Source organism: Amblyomma americanum, chromosome 2 (genome assembly GCF_052857255.1).
Source record: "Amblyomma americanum isolate KBUSLIRL-KWMA chromosome 2, ASM5285725v1, whole genome shotgun sequence".
In the NCBI taxonomy this organism is placed as follows: domain Eukaryota; kingdom Metazoa; phylum Arthropoda; class Arachnida; order Ixodida; family Ixodidae; genus Amblyomma; species Amblyomma americanum.
Window position 1 is genome coordinate 21,171,355 of NC_135498.1, and position 21,061 is coordinate 21,192,415.

At 47.5% G+C, this 21,061-nt stretch overlaps 1 protein-coding gene across 4 annotated transcripts in view; it reads left to right on the plus strand.

Annotated features, from left to right (window-relative positions):
- Camta (Calmodulin-binding transcription activator) overlaps nt 1-21,061 on the plus strand; it is a 388,479-nt gene that overhangs the window by 103,483 nt on the left and 263,935 nt on the right. For all 4 annotated transcript variants that reach the window (XM_077653404.1, XM_077653405.1, XM_077653406.1 and 1 more), the window contains exon 2: nt 5,655-5,786. In XM_077653404.1, the coding sequence (XP_077509530.1) occupies nt 5,655-5,786 (132 nt within the window). The remainder of the gene's footprint in view (nt 1-5,654; nt 5,787-21,061) is intronic.

A 21,061-nucleotide genomic window follows, 5' to 3' on the forward strand; every position in this document is an offset into this window, starting at 1 on the left:
GCATATACACAGTCAGAATAAGGCATTGCTCCAACACCATAGAACACATCTCCTTTCCTGCCCCTTCTCAGGTCACAAGGCTTCCTTCATGACTATCAAGGACTGTGAGGGAAGTGCTACTTGAAGAGCGAGTATGTCTGAACAGTAAAAAGCAGGCTCTATAACCGTACATATAGGCATATAGCTCTCATATTCTTTACCTCAATATATCGCGAAATGAAAATGCTTCAGCAGCTGTCGCTGAATCTCGCGTTACATAATAGTGCCGATCCTGCGAGTTTTTTTCCTTTGCTTTTATTTTCGCCGTTCCTTAGAGTCCGCCCAGCACAAAATTTTGCCTCTGTTATTTCGATCAACTTGAAAACAAAAGAGTGCGGCCCCAGAAAACGCTTACTCCGAAATGCGCCTTTTTCTCCCCTCTTTATGCTTCTTTATCCACTGCCTCTTTCGCCTTATCGCTCACTCCTGGCGCGGTCGAACAGCACGCAGGCACAACGGACTTTCGTTGTATTTATTCTGCCACTAGCCGCCGCGCCGCCTAATTCTATCCTCTAAGCGCCGTGTAGACGCCTGACGCATTCTGTTTACGTACCTATCTCTCTCTCTTGTCTGTCGTTCCCGCGGCTTCACAAGTGCATATATATATATATATATATATATATATATATATATATATATATATATATATATATATATATATATATATATATATATATATATATATATATATATATATATATATATATATATTTTCCTACGTTTGTAGTGTTCTTCTCGCCCTCTGTGTCCGCGCTTGTTATCTTTAGCCGCCTCCGGGAAAGTTGTCCCGTTTCGGCCAGCGCGCGAAGTAGTTGAGGAGGTAGAAGAGAAAGGGCGCCGTGACGTGCGGTGGAGTCGTCGGAAAGGAAAACAACACGTGCCACGGCCATATTAGCGCTGTCAGGATACGGCTGCCGGCGCCGCGCTGGGGCTTTACTTCGGCGCTATACGGCCGTTCCGCCGCCACCTCCTCTCGCTGGCGGCTTCTGGTCGGCTCGTTATTGCCTGCTGGCGCCGCTGTGTGTCTCTATTTGCGGCGCGACATAAAGCCGGGCATTCAGGGCCGACGCTTGGCTTTGCACGTCATGTTGATGTTAGCACTTCCTCTCTCTTTCTCTCTCTCTCTCTCTCTCGCGTCGGTCTGCCCGTCTCCTTTTTCTTTTTTCTTCATATACTATCTCAGGTATGCGTGGAGGTAGTTATGGTACGTTTGGCTAGTTTGGGAGCTCCACTTGTTTTGCCAAGGCTTGCCATGCCGGATTATAATCGGAGTGAAGTGCACTCGTACGCCATCTGGCACTTAATCTCATTGGATGCCTGACGCCCGAAGAAATTAGCGCGAAACAAAGCGCACGACGTGGAAATACAGTGGATGCGGGTCGTTGCTGAATAATACGAGGAGTGAGGCTTTAATCTGGAGATGAAAAGGATAGTTTAATCTTCCTGTAACAATGAGTTTCAAGTTGGCGTTCCTATTCATCTTGTTAATACACTTCGTTTAAACCGTGAGCAGTAAGCCTGTGTCATCGTACATAAACTCACATTTCCTGAAGTTAAATACGACGCCGAGCGAGAAGAGCGAGAAGAGAGTACGGTAACATATTGTCCCTGGAACACTGAAGCTCTGTATTAGGGAGAAGAAACATGCTTAAAGCGTGTTCTTCATGAAATGAGGGGTAAAGTGGTCGTCTTTTAACACTAGCGTCTGGGTAATAAAATTTTCAAAAACATTCAGCGGTCATGTTTTCCAGGTCATGTTTTCCAGTAGAGGCCTTAACATTAAATTTTGGTCGTTCCCCACGTTTGAATCCGGAATCCATTTCGCTCGTTTGAAGCCATCCCTGTGCTTCCAAGGCGCATTTTTTTTATTTTGGACGTATTTTTTTCCTTCCTCGCAGTGTCGCCCGTTCAATCAGCTCGTACCGCGCACCCATTCTGTCTTTTCCTGGAAGGCACGTCTTCCGCGAATACCTGCCTCTTGTGCAGTAGTCGCCTTTTTAGCTGCTTCCGCGGCGAGCGATACAACATCTGTCAAGAGGGAAACAACGAACGGACGGTATTTGGTTCCCAGGCTGGCGTTGCTTGTGTTCGTTGCCTGCCACGTTGCCAGTTGCCCGTCCGGTTTAGCGTACGTCGTTCGCTTAGGATACCGCATTCGATGTACTTATGCGAGCTCTGTTGATCCTATGCGCCTGCTTTTGCACATACCGGCTGAGATTTTCATGGATCGTTTGCGCGTGTCCTGATGCGCAAATACTTCCGTTATTGATGATACTCTTGTTTTATCTTGGTATTCTCTTTTGTGCAGAAGGTAGAGACTGGGAGACCCCCCTTTTCTTTTACTTTTTTTTGGCAGTTTTGAGCACTCGTAGTGACTCGCAATAACAGGGCTGCGCGTGTGGTTAAACAGGAGTGATCTCGCAGTTGCATATTCAAGTGCGTTGGGGCCTTAACTAGCCGCGCGGCCTTACGGAACGCGGGCTTTCATTCATTCAGCGCATGCACGGGCACAACGATAGGAAAGCACTTGGATTGATCTCATGTAATGCGAATAACACTCTTAATTATATAGGGGCGACGGGAAATGTGCGCTAAATTACATACGCACGTGACACTCTACAAAACAAAGAATGTCGGCACCTGTTTTCCTGGAAGTTTGTTTTTCACATAAACAGTGTGCGTAGGTGAGGCCAGCTTTCACGACCGCAAGTTGGACTCCTGGAAAGCTCGTTTTGTCGTATAAAGAGTGTAACGTAGGTGAAGCCAGCTTTCACGACTGCCAGTGCGTCTCGTGGAAAGCTGGCTTTGTCGTATAAAGAGTGTTCTGTAGGTGAAGCCTGCTTTCACGACCGCCATTAAGGTGGTTGCATTAGCGCACCCTTTTTTTAGCTCGAGAGTCGAGAGTCGCCAAATACTTCTGTACCCATGCAAGTTTTGAGGAATTAGTCATAATACGTAAACGGCTAGCGGTCCTCTTTTTTTTGTGCTGCTCAACGGCCGTGGTAGCTCTGAGCTGAGTCATCTAGCTTCTGAACGCGAGCTCCCCGAATCACTTCCTGGCTGTGGTGGTAGCATTTCAATAAAGAGCCCAAATGCTAAATTCCCTATGTAGTAAGCTTTCTATGTATTCATGTTTTTTTTTTTCGGGAACAAAAATGTTATATATGACATTCGCGGTTGCACGGCCGCCTACTCTTGCGACGTCTTTCAGCGTTTACGCCAAGCTGCAGCGCCAGGCATCATAACGAGCGAAATGACATGCCTTTAGATAAAAACGGTTCCACCTCGTCTCTGTCTGGACAGTAAGCGCTGGGGAATGAGGCGCGGCAATCAAGTCTAACCGAAGCGCTGGTGTTATACACTACTTTAGCTCCCGACTGCACGTTACGGAAACCCATATGGCCAGTAGTGTGATACGAAATCATCGACTGCGGCTCTGCCTTGTTGCCCATGTGTATAGTTTACGGACACGAATATAATAACCAAGGTATCGCTGCCCTTTTTCATGACGGCTAAAGCATCAATGCGATTTAAAAATTCGAGCATTTTTTCATGCTCCTAAGTGACCGTCATTATCTTCTTTCTCTTTTTTTTTGTCATGATGGCTTGGACTGCTTCTTTCCTTTGTTTCCAAACGTTGCATTTCGATTAAATTTCGTGAAAGGTGTCGACGCGGTGGATTGGAAATGTCACACCTAAAATTTAAAAAAACATTTGGTCTCGAAATTTTCTGTAATATTAAATGACCCAGGACATTTTGTTCGCCGGTATTATATCTGTCGGGTCCTTTGGATTGACGTAATATGATTACAGTGTCAGATGACTGTGATTGACGGCAGCAAGTGCAAAAAATAACCTGCACTTCGACGCTGAGCGAAGAAGCGAAAGCTTTCTGTTGAGGTCTTGAGCCGTTGATTCGCGGCGTGAGTGGATCGCTTCAGTTCTTGCTCTTTTTTTGTTCTCTTTCGATCCAGTGACATTATTTCGAATGGAAAAAAAATTAAGTTGGAAGGGGATTCAGATCTTCAAGGCATCGCTCTTTCTTCTTGACGTCGCCGACCGGGGTGTCCGAAGGGCTGGCTTTAACGAGGCAGCGACGAGGGAAGGAGGAGGTGATTCAGTGCTGTTCTCGCCCCCCCCCCCCCTCTTCTTTCTTTATCTGGCTAACCCGGTAGGTTGTCACATCGCAATCTTGACTGCTGAGTTGACGCTGTCGGGGGATTAGGTCGACGACGAGTCCTCCTAATTCGGACACTCAGTGTGTCTGAGGAGCTCTAGCGCGCGCACGTACGCCGGGAGGGCGGACAGGTAGAGAACGTTTGCTTTGAAAGTTAAATGAGTGCCGAGGAAGGAATCGTGCGGGGCTGCGTCGACAGAGGGGAAAGTGGAAAGTAAAAAAAAAATTTTTCAGCGAGAAATTGCTAACAAAAGTGTGGAAAAAATAAAGGAAAACTTAGATGGTCGAAAAGGTGGTTGAGGTGAGCGGACGTGGCTTAACGAAATTGCCGCCGTCGCCTTAGTTTCTAAAGTCTCTTGGTTCTTCGTTCAAGGATGGCCGTTTTTCTTTTCATGTTTTTTTGTTTTGGAAATCGCTTCTTCTGAGTTCCTTTTTTTTTTTAACCTGTGTTCTGTTCAGTACCTTCTTTCTCATTTTATTTTCTTCGCCTAGAGCTTGACGTCCTTCGATCGGTTTGTGTTCTTCACGATCTCTCCTCTCTGGGCTTGGTTTTGTATTTGATGTTTTTTTTTTTCATGTCGTCTTCCCCAGATGAAAGTCGTTACCTCACGCAGTGGAAAGCGCTGAAGCGGCTCGAGGGCCTACGAAATTAAAGGGAGGAAGGGTCATCTATCTTTCTAACGCGGTTGCAGAGCACATCACGCAGATCGCGCTTTTTATACGCCTTTTATGAGCTTCATTTTCTTCCTTTTTTGACGAGAACTTCCACATTGTCTTTCACCTAACCGTCGTGCCTGACTTTTCCATCGCAGAGTTTCGGGTTTTCTGCTTTTCACGAATATCTGCCTGGTAGGTTTCGTTTACGTCTGTGCCATTTTGTGTACAATTGAGAAGATGAATGAGAATAAGCCCTGCTTGACGTGTAGGCTTGAAATTTACTTTCATTTGTGCCTTTGGTGCGGTTGGCGTGCTATGCTGGGCGTACGGTAAGAGCTTAGTATCGGTGCCATTTTTTTTTTTCAGGTTGTCTCGATATCTTGATTTTTTTATCGTAGTGTATGTCCCGTAGTAGTGTATTTGTGATTGGAAATAACTAATGGTACAGTTTTTGCCAAAAGTTAATAGCCCAGGGGGTTTGCTTGTAAGCCTTGTATTGAGGCTCCTGTATCGTTCATGGAAGTCCTATCTGTCGAAGGGGGCAGGACCGAAAATCTTGACTTCAGAAATTCGCAGAACTGGAGATGCTTTACGAACCACACAGTGTGGTGCAAACCCCCCTGGGCACCAAGTTTTTGCCGAAGGCTGTACATATGAATATTATTTTGGAGCAGGTGCAAATTTTTTTTTTTGTTGTATGGTTGTACTTTCAGTTGTGCTATATGCAAACTTGCGAATATTGTGCTGCTTGCTAATTTTTCTTTTTGTGTTGTGTTTGCAGGTTTGTACAAAACTGAGGAGAGCTCACGACATCACTTTCAAGTCTTTCAAAACCAAGAAGGTACAGCCTTGGGCGCGGCACGCTCTTGTTCGTGGAATCCCGCTAATCGCTTCATCCTCGGAATTACTAAGTGTAAGCTTTAAGTCTTGTTTGCTGATTCCAATTATGTGCTCAGTCTCTGTATCTTCCGAGTGGATCCCCGTCTTTACGCCCTCTTTTGATATAGTAGATGAGGCTAGAAGCATACAAAGGGAAAAACAAACTAAATGCGTACCAAAGCGTTCCTAATGCTTAACATACTTTACTCAAGTGTATGAATGATAAAAAAAGGATTACACGCATATTTTTTGGAATAACGTGAGAGTGATCGCGCACAATCGACAATAAGTAGTCTGGAGGTGCGCTTGTGACCTAGTTCTAAGTTTGTTAGGAACTAACAAACTTAGGTAACTAACTTGGAACTAGGAACTTAGGAACTAACTTGAAATTTCGATGCTCTTACTTCGAACTCGTTCACGCCTGTCTGGGTCGACCCAAAATCTGCCGCATTGCTTTTCTGACGAATTTTGCCCCATGAGCTACTTTGCTACGCGAGTGTCGTGTGTGAATAAACGGTCCTATGCGTAGCAGGCTCGTGCTCGTTCTCTCGTTCTTCAACTCCCTCGCGACTTTCACCTTCGCCGAGAGCTACGAATTTTTCTTCCATATCTCGCTGTTATCGCCATCTCCGACGAGCGCGTCGCGCGGGAAGCTACTGCGGCCGGCTCTACTCGCGCAGAGCGCGCGTAGCTTTAAATCATGCAACGCCACTTCCGAACTTTCCACTGCTCGGGGCGTGTGCCGGTCGAAGTGGCTCCTGCTACATTATGCATGACGCTTGATGCACCTGAGCTATAAAAACCACGGTGACTGTGCTCTCCTCTAGCGCTCCGATGTCGGCATATACGCGGGCAGCCCTTCCCCCCCCCCCTTCCTCCCCCCTTTTTGGATCGATATCGGCCTCCGGACCCACGATGGCGAGCGAGGGGTCCTTGTGCCGTAAAGGGACCCGGCTGAGTTGCGCCCTTATTCACTGGCTCACTAATTCAGGCGCTGCTTACTGATTCATCGAGTCAACGACTCGCTCCTCGCCCACGGAGGCAGCTTGTCCGCGAATTAGTCGACGACGCGGCTTTCCATCGGCGGCTGCAGGTTTCACTCGCCCTCCCACGAGGAAGAGGACACGCACGTGGGAGATGTCGAAACACAGGAGTTCGGAGCAAGGACTTCTCGGCTTGAAAAAAAAATAATTAAACTGCGTTAGAGCTTTGTCGTCGCAGAGCATGAGCGCAGGAGCCGGCCGTGATCCTGCCTCTGAGAAATGTGCTCCTTTCTAGCGTGGTGGTCACTTTTTATATCCTGCATTTACCGCTGGTAAACTCTGGCATTGTCTTTTTTTTAGCCAACTGCCGCCTTGCGTTGTCGCTGATCCCGAATTCTGTGAGATGTGCGTAGTTGCCTGTCACCGTTCGTTTGACCTAGCTTTTGCTTTTTCTCCGAGATTGTACGTTTGCGGAGCGCGGGCTGGTGGAGGACTCGTAATCATACCGCCTTACAGATGCCGGCTTGCACGAAGCGAATAACAGAGTGTAATTGTCACGCTAACCTTATTCGCGGTACAAATCTTTCTTGGTCTTGGTTAAAGAAAAGGCGCATCCGTGGCTGCTTTTCTCGGGTGACACATCTACGGCGCTTTTAGGTGATGGTGGTGTCCACCTGCAAATTGAGCCAGTTGGGCGGCTTTCCTTTCCTCAAATTCAAGAGAGGGTTTAGACTGCGAATGAGGTTACACGGGCAATTTGACTGTCTTATTTGCTTCGTGCCACTGGGCTTATCATCATCATAAAAACTTTAATCATAACTTAGGCAAGCTCCCCGGTTCCCCTACGGCTCCACTGCAGTCAACAGTTTATATTCCCTTGGTTCATAACTGCATCAGCCATGCATCGCAATATCCACCTAATTTTTTTAAAACACTTCTTGCGCGTGTAAATCCTCGAAACACCTGTCATGACGTCTTCTACAGTCGTAACTCATTCCTCTTGAAAGAAGTTAGGACGGCGCTTATTCGCTGGTTTATCATGTTTATCTTATTATTGTAACTTTCAGCCCATGTTTTCTGGGCTTGCCCATCATTTCCTGCGGATTCAATGTCTAGCAAGTTTCATGCCATCCTAGAATCTCAAACACCTTTGGAAGGCAATTGCGTAGATGTGCTATCAAGTCAAGTAAAGCTGAGGGGGATAAAGTCAGGCTACTTTTCAATTCGCTTACGGCGCTTGACGAGTACGTGTAGGCCTAACTTGCTCCTCTGTGTCGCGAAACTCTCTTAGCGGCCCCGGAAGCTCGTGCAATCACTGAGGGCGCTCAGCAGATGCCCATCAACCAGCTGCTTGCCGCTTCTGGCTGGTCCAGATTGTGTGCGCCGGTTCCACACCGGAAATTAAACCACTGCCATTGCAAGCGCGCTTACACAGATACTCGGACCGGGGTCTCCTGATAAAAAGTGTTTTGTCCTCTTTTTCTATTCGCGTGCCCATGGCTTGTACGACCTCTCTGGCCAAAAGGCGAGGTATCTGCAAGCGTAACACTAACCTTGACCGCGTCGGTGTTCCTATCCGTGTTTTTTGTTTGTTTGTTTTTCTTCGTGCGATGGAAATGATGATGGCAGCGATAAAGTACGCGCGCTTTTTTCGGCGTCTGGACTGAACGGGCAACGCACACAAGCACCTTGTTTCCTTCCGCTCCCGCGCTTGTCGTGCCATCCCCGGTTTCCCTCGTCAACCTCTTTTCTACAGACGCCCATCGTCTTCTTCGTTTCCTGGTATAGTATTCCCCCACCAGATGCCCCCAATCGACGACGAGAACAGATTGACCATAGGTTTCGGGAGGGCAATGGCGGGATTCACGCGATTGCGCCATCTGACGCTAAGTGCGGCGACCTCGCTTCGATCTGCGGCCGTGCCATTTCCTCCAGGTCATGCGGAAAGGGCACCGAAAGCAGGAAAAGGAAAAAAAAAAATCAACGGCCCTTTGTAATTGCGGCGAGGCACGATATTCTCTCCGCTTCGAGGAAAAGGATTTGGAGTAATACAGCAATAGGAGTTTCGATGCAGTGCCCGCATTATGTTGTGTGGAGGCGCGCTAGTTAATGTTTTGGCAAGTCGGTTTTTCGTCTTGTCATTGAATCCGCCAGGCTTCATTCTATGCACAAGTCAGCAACCACGCGAATGCTTAGGCCGTCCAGACACGTTGTTCGCTGTACGGTTCGCCTCCTTTGTGACCTCATTGCGCTCGCGGTGTCGCTGTTTTCGCAGGCGCCACTGTGAAGTACAGTACTAAGATGCTGTAATGTTTTAGAACTCTCCGTGTAGTACTTTCCGTATACTTCAACGACGAAGTATCTAGCCGTCGGAAGGAGAACGTCGTTATTCTTTGGTAATTAGCATGTCTATCGGCTCCGCTGGGTTAAAGGGAAACTGAAGGAAAATTCTATCCAATTATTGTTGTTCTCAGTAAAAATCAATCATCGGGCTCTTTTTTGCTATGTCGACGTTTTTTCCGGCAGCTGAAAACACATTTATGGGCGAAAAAGTGGTTTTAAAATTATTTCCGCCACTAGATTCAAACTCGAAGTTCTTACCGATAAGGACGAGTTGCCACCGCTTTGAAGTGAATGACGGGGCAGCGTAGCCCCTGAGATCGGCGTCAAGAAACTCTCCAGACCCAAACACTTTTTACCTGCGAAATCGGCTGGTGGTGGCGACACCTGTTTTTCTTTTTTTAATATTTTTTAGTTTATGAAAGGTTCGTTTTTAATTAGAATAGTGCGTTTGTGATTAGAACGCGACACCCTATAATTACAGGCTGACTTCTATTTTTCCTCAGTGTTCCTTTATGTTGGCCTTTTCTGCGTACAACTGTAATGCAGTTTACAGAATAGAAAGACGATTGATTCGTCTATTTTCGTTTTGTTTTTGTTTTTTTGCTGTAGCCTACCATTTTAAAGTCGTCACGTTTCATGTGACGTCGGTTTGTCGGCGCACACGCGACCTACTATTGCTCCAACCACAGCGTGTGTTGCATGTTGCACTGTTGCGATTATTTATGAGCGCTGTACACAGGAGCGTTCGCGCAGTTCTCACTGCGTTTGCGCCCTCGTTATTTGCTTAACATTTCGGTGTAACCTTCTACTGTATAATTTAAGGCTGTCAAAAGGTGTGTCTGTTGGAGAAAAAAAATCGCGGGAGTAAATTGATAAGCTTCTATTTTTATTTCTTCCTCATTGTTCTTTTTGATGTGCTTTGGAGGATATTCCGCTTCATAAGTAACTGGTCGACGCATTCACCTCCGCACTCATAAATGGCGTTTTATATACGCTTCTCTCATGGGCAACTCGCAGTAACATACTAAGTCTTTATATCCCCATTTCTATTTGTCCGAGAGTTGCACTAAAAGCCGCGCGCCCAGTGTGTCGGTCTCGATTCCTTGCTCTGGTGTGGCCCGGCTTTTGTTAGCCGCGCTCCACTGAGCAAAACTTCTCCGATTTTTCTTCCCTTGTCCGGCGGTGGCCGCGTAGCCCCCGAGGCGTGCTTCCTCCATTGGCGTGATTGGGCCGTCCGCGTTTCACAGTGGCCTGGCTTTTCTCGCCGGCCGTATTTATCGGTTTTGATCGCCCCGGCCTCGTAGTTCCGCCCACTCGTGCGCCGTTTGCGCGCTCTGCCGGCGGTATCGGCGCTTCTCTTTTGCTTCTTCCTATCTCCGTTTGAGGCGCTCCATGCGCTTGCGCCATTTGTACGCTTTTTTTAGGAGTCATTGTTATTGTTAGCGTTGTCTTGAAGTGCCTATGTGTCGCGACCAATGGGCCTTTATTTGTCCGGGGCTAAGAAATGGTCTGCGGCGTGGCAGCGTCCGTGCGCGTGTGCGGGGCGTCGCTAGGAGCCACGCGTCTCATTCATCTTCAGAGCGCAAAATCTGTAAACCGAAACGACTCTCTATATGGTTTCTTTTTTTAAGAGTCTTCACTTTTTTTTTTCTCCTGGGGTAGGCCTGTGCGCGCCCTTTTCCTTACGAAGGTGAGCATTGAGAAAATTGCCTGCGTTGTCTCCTCTGCTTCTGTTGTTTGTGTTCGTTGACCGAATGAGGGCGCCACAGCCAAAGAAACGAAATCAAAAATCACGTTGCTTAGACATACTGCTGCCGCTAAAGAGACGAGGGCGAAGGAACGAGAGATTTAGACTGCAAACAATGGACTGGCGATGTTGGACTGTGGACTGGTGATTCTCAACTGTGTAAAGTTGGTGTTCAGCATGGGGCAGTTGATGTCCGGCTGTGGAAAGTTAAAAGTACAGTTAGTTTACAACGGTGGGCAGTTTATGTCCGGCTGGGGAAAGTTAAAAGTACAGTTAGTTTACAACGACGGTGCACAGTTGATGTCCAGCTGTGGAAAGTTAAAAGTGCAGTTAGTTTACAACGGTGGGCAGTTGATGGCCAGCGTTTGTACTGTCCCTCGCTCCTCTTTTCGCTGGTATTTTAGTTCTGCTAGTGTGTCTCGCCGAGGTCGTCTTCAATTTCCTTTTTTTTTATTGTGTCACCCTTAGTTGGCGACGTAACAAAAATGATTCCGGAGAGATAATCTTTAGTGATGGGCGGTCGGTATTCAGCGGTGAGATTTTGGTGCCCACCGTTCATGGTGTCCATGTATCGTGTTTTCATTTGTATGCCTCGCCGCTTGTCGTACGTCTAACCGTGGTGTTCCCTTTAACCAAATATCCAAGCCGTTTCCTCTTTACTATTACGAGCCTGCGAGCTTTAAAATCTCGCCTAATTTCCGAAGCAACTACTATTCACCCCCCTTTCCTCCTCGTTTCTCTCCAAGACTGCGTGTCTTTATCTCAGCTGTTCTACGTTCACACACCCGCCCATCAGTTTGAAAGCCTCGAGACTCTGTGTCTGGGCCCGTAAAGCTACGCAGCTTGTAAAGACTGCTTTGTCTCTGCGAACGTCTCCCTAACTGGATGTCGGCTCTAATATTGCATGCGATCAGAAACGTGTGCCCCCTGACGGCGGCGCTGTCTCGCACCCCGGCCAATGGGATAGCGTCGATTCTCGTGTTGTACACACATCCACCGGCTGCCGCGCCGTCGTACACTGAACGAAAAGAGAACGTAACACACGTGCGGATAGTTTGTAACTGCAGTGTCGCGTCTTTGGTGCGCCCTTGTTTTAAGGCGCCGCCGCGGCCGCTTTGAAATTATTATCGGGCGCCGTCGTCTCTGTTCTCGAGCCGGTAATGAACTCGCCTTTGTCTCTCACGCTCTGCGAGGCGTGATGGAAGGGCATCGCGTGTTATTATACGCGAACACACGCGCGCGCGCTCTCAAGATCGACGGCGTCGGGCGGCGCTTGGCCCAGTTTCGGGGCGTCGCCGCGTTGTACAAGCGAGCGTGGAGATGAGCGTGGCATCGCGTCCTGTTTTCTTTTCTTCTTTTTTTTTGAGCAGCCTCTTCCTCCCCTCTCTCTATCTCCGGCGTGCTTCAACTCTGAAAGCGACGGTACGCCTCCATCGGCCGCGGTCTATTCACATGCGGGCGGGTAGCTATATAGCGCGCCGGGCGCAGCACGCTCTGTCGGAGCGCTTCCTTTTATGCGCCTTATCTGAAACTACTCTCCCTTTTGGGGATGGGACATGGGAGAAAAGGGAAGGTAGAAGAGAGGACGCGGCACGTCGTTTGTGAGGCGTTGCGACGGGTTTGGTGTCTGCGCGTGCCGTAGGGGTTGACACAACGCCGGAATGCCAGGGCCAGGCGCCCGCGGGTCCCGCGCGTGAACCGTGCCACGCACCATTAAGCTCCGGTGAAAGGACTCGGTTATCGGGGCGGCTTGCACCCCTCTTTCACCCCCTCCCCTTCCCTCACACTCTACTATGTGTATCTCCCTGGGCGCCTATTTCTCTCTTCCCCTCTTTTCCTCTCTCCTGTGGTCGTGAGGGAAGTGCGAGTTTCGAGAGTGCGCAGGATGTGGTGGCGGGAGAAGGGGGGGGGGGGGGGGAGGGGGGGGGGCTTCTTCGGCGATGACTGCGTTCCACGGAAGAGGCGACGACGGGGTCACGCGACCAAGGGCGTTCGAGAGCCGGTCGGGATGTGCTGTTGACACGGAAGTTTGGGCAGTGCCTTACGAGGGCGCTGCCGTGCGTCCTCTTTGATCTGTGTGTAGCGTGCGTTTGTGTTTTATTTCAGGCAATCGACACTTTTTTCGGTTGCTTGAGATCGATTTTCGTCATTTTCGGGGCACGAGCGAGGGTCGCAAGCTCGGCTTTTGTTGGTGCGAAGCGCGGGCGTCGGAGGAGTTTGCGCGACCGTGGGTTTTCTTTATTTTGATTACTTCGCTTAGTTTACTGAGACGTGCTGGAGATTTGAAAGACGAGATGAACTTTTTTTCGACAATTGTTGGATCGAACGTGTTTTTCCGAAAGCTAGTTATGAGGTGTCTTTTCATATACTGTTTGTTATTGCGTATTTTCAGATGTTTATCTGTTAACGACGCGCGCTAAAGACGTGAGGTTTATGTCGGTAGATGGTTTATAGCGGTGTAAAACAGTAGACGTGCGGATGCCCACTCTCCTATACTCCACATCATTTACGATTGTTTTTTTTTTGTGTGCTTTACATGGCTCTTCGGTTGAGCAAGTTCCTGTGAAATTGTCGTCTTCCGAACGCGCTAAAGTGAATTATGGGTTTAAAATCGCATAACGTGTTCTGAACCCCGGTAAATATTTCCACAGGTTCGTCGTGATAAAAGCCATCGACGCGCCTCGGATGTCATAAAGATCTGAAAAGCGGCAGTCTATACTCTAATCAGAAAGGGAGAAAAAGGAGTGCGCTGGACGACAATTTACTCTCTTTCTACTTCCATATAGGCGTATTCGTGTTAAAAGTGGAAAAAAGCTAGTGACATGTAACCCCCATGCGGCGTGATAAGGGTTGAGTGTAAATCCAGCAAATAAGCAAACACAGTGACGACACGTCTGAAGAGCAATTAGAGGCACTTTACAAGTACTGCGAATGTGCTGTGTTGCGGTTAAAATACGTTCCTTCATTTGTCTTTCTGCAGCAGAAACAACACTCTTCTAAGGTTCTATTTATTTCACTTACATTGAATGGCGTAAACTAGTGTAGTTTAAACATTTTTTTTCACTGCCAGTAATGACTTTCCATTGGAGAATCACAGCACGAGCCATTTCGCCAAGTGTAGAAACGGTACAGAAGCTCAGAGCGACGAGCGCTGATGGTGGAACCGAACAGTTAAAGATCGGAATTACTCTGTTCTTGATGAAAGCACACAAATGAACATTCCTTTATTGCTGGCGATCGCGTGTTAGTCTTCGTTTTTATTTATTTTCCTTCTGTCTAAACAGCTTTTCACCCGCGCGTAAAATGTGACACTATATTGCCGCCGGGGTCGGATCAGGCGGCCGTCGCTACGCGCGGAGCGCGTCCCTTATCAGAGCACGTCCAGTTCGACAGTAATCGCGGATGCGCCGGGGTTTCAATCGCTGACCCGTGCTCCGGAGCTCTTTGCCATCGATCATGGTGTCCCGGCGCTGTTTTGGGAGCCGCGGCTGATGTACGCCCTTCCGTGGTTGCCCGTGGTGACCGCAGATGTTGAGCTCTGATTGGGTGTATGGTCGAAGCTGGGCTGCGCATTACCCGTTAAGTAATCACGTTTTTTCTCTAGCGCAATTTCTTTTTACTTTTGTGTGCGTGCTCCGTGTGTGTGTGTGTGGTGGGAGGGGGGGGGGGGGGGTCGTGGAAACGGGTGGGTGAAGTCGTACTTTTTTCTTTGAAGCTGCTGTGACCTGCCTGCCACACGACATTCATAAGCGGCAGCGTGTAACTTTTTGCTGTACCGCTTCGCATGCCCACATGATGCTTAGCATTCCGATGAGGCTGAGATGCTGTAAACAAACATGCACCCACGGCTGACGTGCTTATGGAAGTGCGGCGTACAGCTCGATGCTTCTTAATTAATCCCGCCGTTGTCTAGATGTCTCTTCGTATTCGTTCCTGGGCGTAGAGCTTGCATATCTTCTTCGCATGCAGGTAACGATTAGGTGATGTGAATAGAACGGATTTAGTCCGCAGGTATTGGATGTTTTGTTCGGATATTTTCATCGTTTCGTTAGCCTGCTGTGTTTGTTCTTTATGGAATAAGAACTATCACCTACGGTCAGTGCCAGCTGTTCCTAGAGGGAATTGCTAGAAAAACGATATACAATCGAGCCCACTTGTAACGAGCATGACGGTGGCCCGGATTCCGTTCGTTATATTCATTGTTCGTAGTCAGTGGACTGCCGGTACTACAGCCAAAAATATTAAGTCCACAAACGTAGGGTTCATTTATTAAAAAAAAATGTGTTATTCGCGTCGTTCTGTCCAGACTCTCCAGGGCGCTCGTGTTCTCATCACCGAAACGTTCGTTGCCAACTATCAACTTTAGGCACGGGATATAACTTATCGTGGTTGTCGCCCGAATTAATCTGATTCCTAGGGGTGGCCGAGTGCTCGTGGTAAGCGTACAATGCCTTCGTCAGAGCACGCGGCTTGCGACGTTGTCCGTAGGAACGTTCTGATCCGAAGAGCCATCTGGCCAGTTATGCATCAGCGACGCGTTGCCACGAATCTACAAGCGTTTGATCAAATTGTGTTTTCGCGAGCTTCATCTATCGTTCCTAAGCCCATGCAGCAAAGAAAGTAGCGCGGTGCTCATGGCACAGAATGTATCGGCTGCACTGTCCGCTTTCTGATGCTCACCACACATGGCAGCAGCACAAAAGACTGAGTCGAGTTGGCAGGCGACGCATACCACGTGATCAGCATGGCCAGCAAGGCATTGAAACTTCTCAAACCGCTGATGCTACTCTATCCGCGACCATGGGCCGTAGCTTCCCTTTCGACGCTGTTCCTGTCTCCCGCCCATCGCGCTTCTTCTTCCACTTGCGATAATTTGCCATCCCGACGACGATAATTTACCATCCCGCAGGCAATCACTGCACTTGTAGGCCATCGGTAGACGCTTTGCCGGTGGTTACTTTCTCTGTCAATGCTGCTTTTTTTATTGCTTTCATCGCTCGAATGTTCTTTCCGGCGCTGTGTCGCGAGGGCTGAGAGGCGCTCTTCGATCTCCGTACTTTCTGGAAACGAGACGTCTTCAACCTCGGAAGGGGAAAGTTTACTGCGCCTCCTTGTTCGCTATAACCGAGTGGTGCTGTCAGAGTTGTTCATTATATCTGAGACGAATTGCCATTGCCTTAATGCATATTTTGACGGTAGCACCGCATTCGTTCGTAATAAGCGAAAGTTCGTTTTATCTGCGGCCGTTAAAAATGGACTCGCCTTTATTTACAACAAAAGGACTCGTCTTCTTCTGGCCAACAGTATGGACATCCACCATATTATTAACGTTTAGTACAGGTCAGGACGTAAAATATGAGTTTTGGACCTCGTCGTAGTTCAGCCGCCCTTATCAGTGTAGGGTGCTCTAACTCTTGTAGATATCCGTCGGAGCCTGGATGCATGAAACGGAAAATCATTGTTGGAAAGGCTGATTGCTGTTTTCCCCGTACCAAATGCCTTGCACGCACAGAAATGTCTTCACGGCTGTACTCGCGTGGGCTGGCATGTACGATACTGTGCACTCTCCTCGTTATGGGGGTTCCCGCTTCTGGGAAAAATTGTTTTAAAATCGCTAGTATCGTTTAAGGCCACCTTTTCCTTGAATTGATATTGCCACATTTTCTTTTAGAGACGGTTCACAGTCTGTCTCTGAGGACACTTTTGCAAGTGTTAATAGTTTGCAAAGTCCGTGCTACCAATGGCCGGTATAAAGGAGAACAGCACGCACATAAAAATATAATATAGGTACGCCGTAGTAGAGGGCTGCGGATAATTTTGACCACCTGTGGTTCTTTAACGTGCACTGACATCGCACAGAACGCGGGCCTCTATATCTATATATTTGTTCTTTCGGTGCATTCGCTGTTCGCACATCAAACGGCTGAAGCTTGAGTGAGCAAGGAATTAAACCGAATTATTCCTGTTCCGGAAAACATTCAGGGTCAGCTTGACGAACGCCCAGCACAACTCGCCCGCGTTTTTGAGAACAGCGAATCCGAGGCCTTCGGATGCAGATATAGATATCTACGCGCCACATATACGTATTTTCTCCCCTTCGTTTCGTCCCGCCCTCTGACTGTCGTCATTAGGGCCGGTGACAAATGATAGGTTGTCAGGGCCGGCGTGATAGATGTACACATCGGTCCGCCCTGGGCTCGGGATGTCATAATGAACGCGGCGAGCGACGTCGTGCCAAATCCTCGTCGTGGCGAGTGGCCGAGCGAGGGCCGATGCAAAGCCGCAGACAAGCGGGACACAACCGCCGCGTCCGTGTGAGCCTCGAGCTTTTCTCGCTGTTCTTGTTATAAACCCTCTGTAGCATAGCGACATGGATCAGTGAGGAGCTCCATGACTGCATCTGGCAAGAACATATATTAGTGTGGGCGGAGAAAAGAAAGAAATATAATGTTGCGGGCTGGGCAACATTATTTTTCTTTCTTTTTGTCTGCCCACACTAATATATGTTCTTGCCAGATGCAGTCATGGAGCTCCTCTCTGATCCATGTTCCTGCGCTTAGGAGACGTTAGAACTAGGGCACGACTGTTTTCCCGGTGAAATAGGAGGGAGTGGGGGAATAAATATGAAACAATTCGCGGAACTTTTTCAGTGCCTTCCACAACTTCGTCTTTGTATAAAGAGACAGTATCTATCTGTCTCTCTTTATTGTTATTTCTTTCTTTCCTTCTTTGTCTCGGTTCCAGCCGATTTTGAATAAACGTGAAGCACGAACTTCTTTCGCGTTCCGCATAGGCAGTGCATATTCTTGGGAGTGTAACTCTCTGAAAAATGAAGGTTTTCAGTTCACCGCTCTTTTATACATTTCATGGAATTCACGGTAGAGGCGCGTTGTCGTCGAGAGTGGGATAAGTGATAAGAAAAAAAAAGGTAAAAGCAAGGAAATGCAGAATAATAAATAAGCCAGCAGGATAAAACATTGTAAACCAGGGTTCAGGAAGCAGTGTGTGCCACTGGCGATCTTAAAAAGGAACATTAGCATCATTTACTGTGAAAATTGAAGAAGTCGTGCTGCAGGTGGTGGGAAAGCGACGAGTGTTGACTTTCGTATTCTCTGCTTGACTCGTAAATTCGCGCTTCTGTGTGCTCTAGAAGGGCGTTCTATTTGACTATTTACCACTTTACTGAATGTCCGAATGCACCGATCAGTAGTGCAACGTGGAACAACCACGTTATGATAACTGTCAATGGGTGACCTTATGTATGATCGTTTGAAATGTAGTCCTGAGTTTAAATTTTGCAATTTTACGAAAGAGTGACTGGTGAATAATTTCTCAAATTTGAGGACGGCGAGCAGTGATTAGTGGTGCCCATACTTAAAAAATTGTATTTGTAAGGTTTTTTTTTTATTGCGAGCAATATAGAAATATATAGTCTCAATGGCACGATCGAGTAACAGCTGAAAATAAATACGTAAGCGTATAAGCCAAGACGCCGGCTTCCCATGTTGATGATGATTTCCATAAATTTCGCGTGCTGGTTTACAATAATAATTATCTAATCCCATTTTCAATTGATTGACCCACCCGCCGTGCAGTATAATATTTCATGTGCTCGGCACCCTCAGTCCTTTGCCTGATTAGTTTAGCTTTTGTTTTTGTGAAAGAAAGGACTAAGAAGAATCAACCACGATTCTTTGTGGTGTTAAGAACCGAGTCCAGCATTTTGCACTTTCTTAGTGCCGTTCTCTCCGATCAGACAAAGGGAGAAAGAGAGAGGAGGAGTTGAAAAAAGTTTAGGGGAAGGACTATCCGTGAGCATCGAGGTTCGCTTTTTCATTAGTACGCGCGGACTCCGCTTCGTGCCGCGTTTGCACTTCATTGTGAAACAAAAAAAAAACAAGTTATTATGCGCTTTTTGCTACTTTTTTCCTGAGCTTCTCATTCTCACCGCTCTAATTGACCCATATAACGAACACTCTAATGACGGAACCGTTTAATAAAACAACCTCGCGAAAAAAAAAACGAACAGTACGGAAACGAGGGAAGCGAATTCGGTGGGAGAGAGCGGGGGGGGGGGGGGGCCCTCTGTGGCCATCCCTTGAGAACAAAGGTGTTACGTGCGCCGTTTTCCTCCTGCTCCTCCTCCTCCTAAACGAAAAACGAAGGACGTGTGCACATCGATTTCTTTTTAATGAAGCCCGATAAGGCGATGGTACCCAGAACAACGGAGTGGATGTGCTCGGCCTCGTGGGGGTAGCAGTGTGTAGCCAGAATCAATACCGGTGTCGGCTTCGTGCCGCGTTACAGCGCGATGCCCGGAAATTTAGATTTTGGTTTTGCAGGAGAGGAACGTGCCGTGATTAATGTCCTCCTGCAAGGTTGAGCTTCACTTTTTGCATGTCTAAGTATTCTGTGTTCATTGCTTTCGATGGGTTATTTTTCAGTTTGCTGCGCCGAACCACCCAAAATGTGCGAGTCTTGATGTGATTTGATCGGATTTTTTTTTTCCTTCTTATTTTCTCTTGCGCGTACATGCGCTAAAGTCCTGCTCTAACTGCTGGGAAAGTATTTCGCAACAACAGTAGGTTGTGTTTCAGAAGTGTCACTGATAATCATACAGCTTTTTTTCTCGTGTTTGAGTTCCACTTCGTGTCTCTGTTTCTTGAAACGTTTCGCGATCCTTGCATTCCTGAAGAGGTTTAGCCTCAGTCTTCCCGTGGTGGTAACTTTGTGTCTCCTCTCCTGCCTCTAGCTTCAAAGCAACAATACAGACATCCATCGCAGTTTTATTCTCTCAATTTCAAGTGCACCTGTTTGTATGCGCGCGCACGCGTTCTGACGTCGCACTCCTCAAGTCGGTGAACATAAACCTATCCTCTCTTGCGTTTTTTTTTTTGCTCTCGCATCTTCTCGCAGCGACGCGTAGCATTAATGTTGTAAGCCGGTCTGATCTCGCTCCTGTCGTGTAGATATAGGTAACACCGCGTTCGACGAGAGCCTCGTCCTTTCAAATGTCTTTATCTAAATCAGCGCTTGAAGGCACGCACATAAAGGTGAGACACATGCATACGCCGCGCTGACGTCTCTTCAAGCCCTGATTTGGATAAATGCGTAACCAACTAGCCCAGCGAGCCATTTTGTTAAACTTCCTTTTAAATCCATCGTGCCGTTGCGTCAGACTGTTGGTGTATACGGAAGCACCGTTGCTTGATAGCAGTGTTAAAGCCTTTCCGTATTTTCCGCTAATTTCGTGTCTCTTTATCGTGTTCTTCGATGTATCTGCATCGCTGTTTCTGTGGGAAGTCTAAAAAAATGATTTCTAGATTGTCCTTTCTTTCATTAACTCTGCACGCGCGCAACTTGTACAAATGTATTGTTATGTAAATAGTGTATTTATCACCTCTCGCTCTATTCTTTCTTACTTTTCGCCTCACCTCTTTCATTTCACTTCTTCAAACTGCGTGCTATCCTTAATTTTCGCTGCCCCAGCTCAGGTGCCGCCGCCGTAGTTCTGGCAGTTGTCGGAGTTAGCAAAAATCTTTTACCTTCCTTTTTGTTTTTACTTTACATTACACACTTACTACTACTACTACTTTGCACCCGCCGCGGGGGTTCAGTGGTTAAGACACTCTTCTACTGAGTCGAAGTACTCGGGTTCGAAACCGACCGCGGCGGACGCGTTTCGATGGAGGCGAAACGCAAAAGGCGCCCGTGTGCTTTGTGATAGTGCACGTTAAGATCCCCAGCTGATCGAAATTATTCCGGAGACCTCCAGTACGGCACCTCTTTTTTTCTTTCTTATTTAATTCCCTCCTTTATACCTTCCTTTACGGCGCGGTTTTGGTGTCCACCGAGATATGTGAGACAGTTACTGCGTCATATCCGTTTCCTCAAAAACTAATTTTCATTTCCATTTTTTTTTTCTTTGCGTATAGGGCTTTTCGTTATTAAGCATACGCATGTGGTGGTGCATCTTTTACAGGGGCAAATGAATTGCGGCCTTCATGCTTCGTGTCACCAGAAGGCATTGGTCGTTGCATGTATAAAATATTATAAACGATATTTTCGTTATTCCGCGATCTATTGTGCGTGCTTTTTTTTTTTTGCACGGAGACAGTGTGGAGCGTTCGAGTGAGTTTAGTAGCTCTCCAGAAAAATCTACTGCTCATCACTAAGCATGTCACGAGTTTCTGGTTCACGTTTTAAATATATTAATAATATTACTTCTAGGCCGCT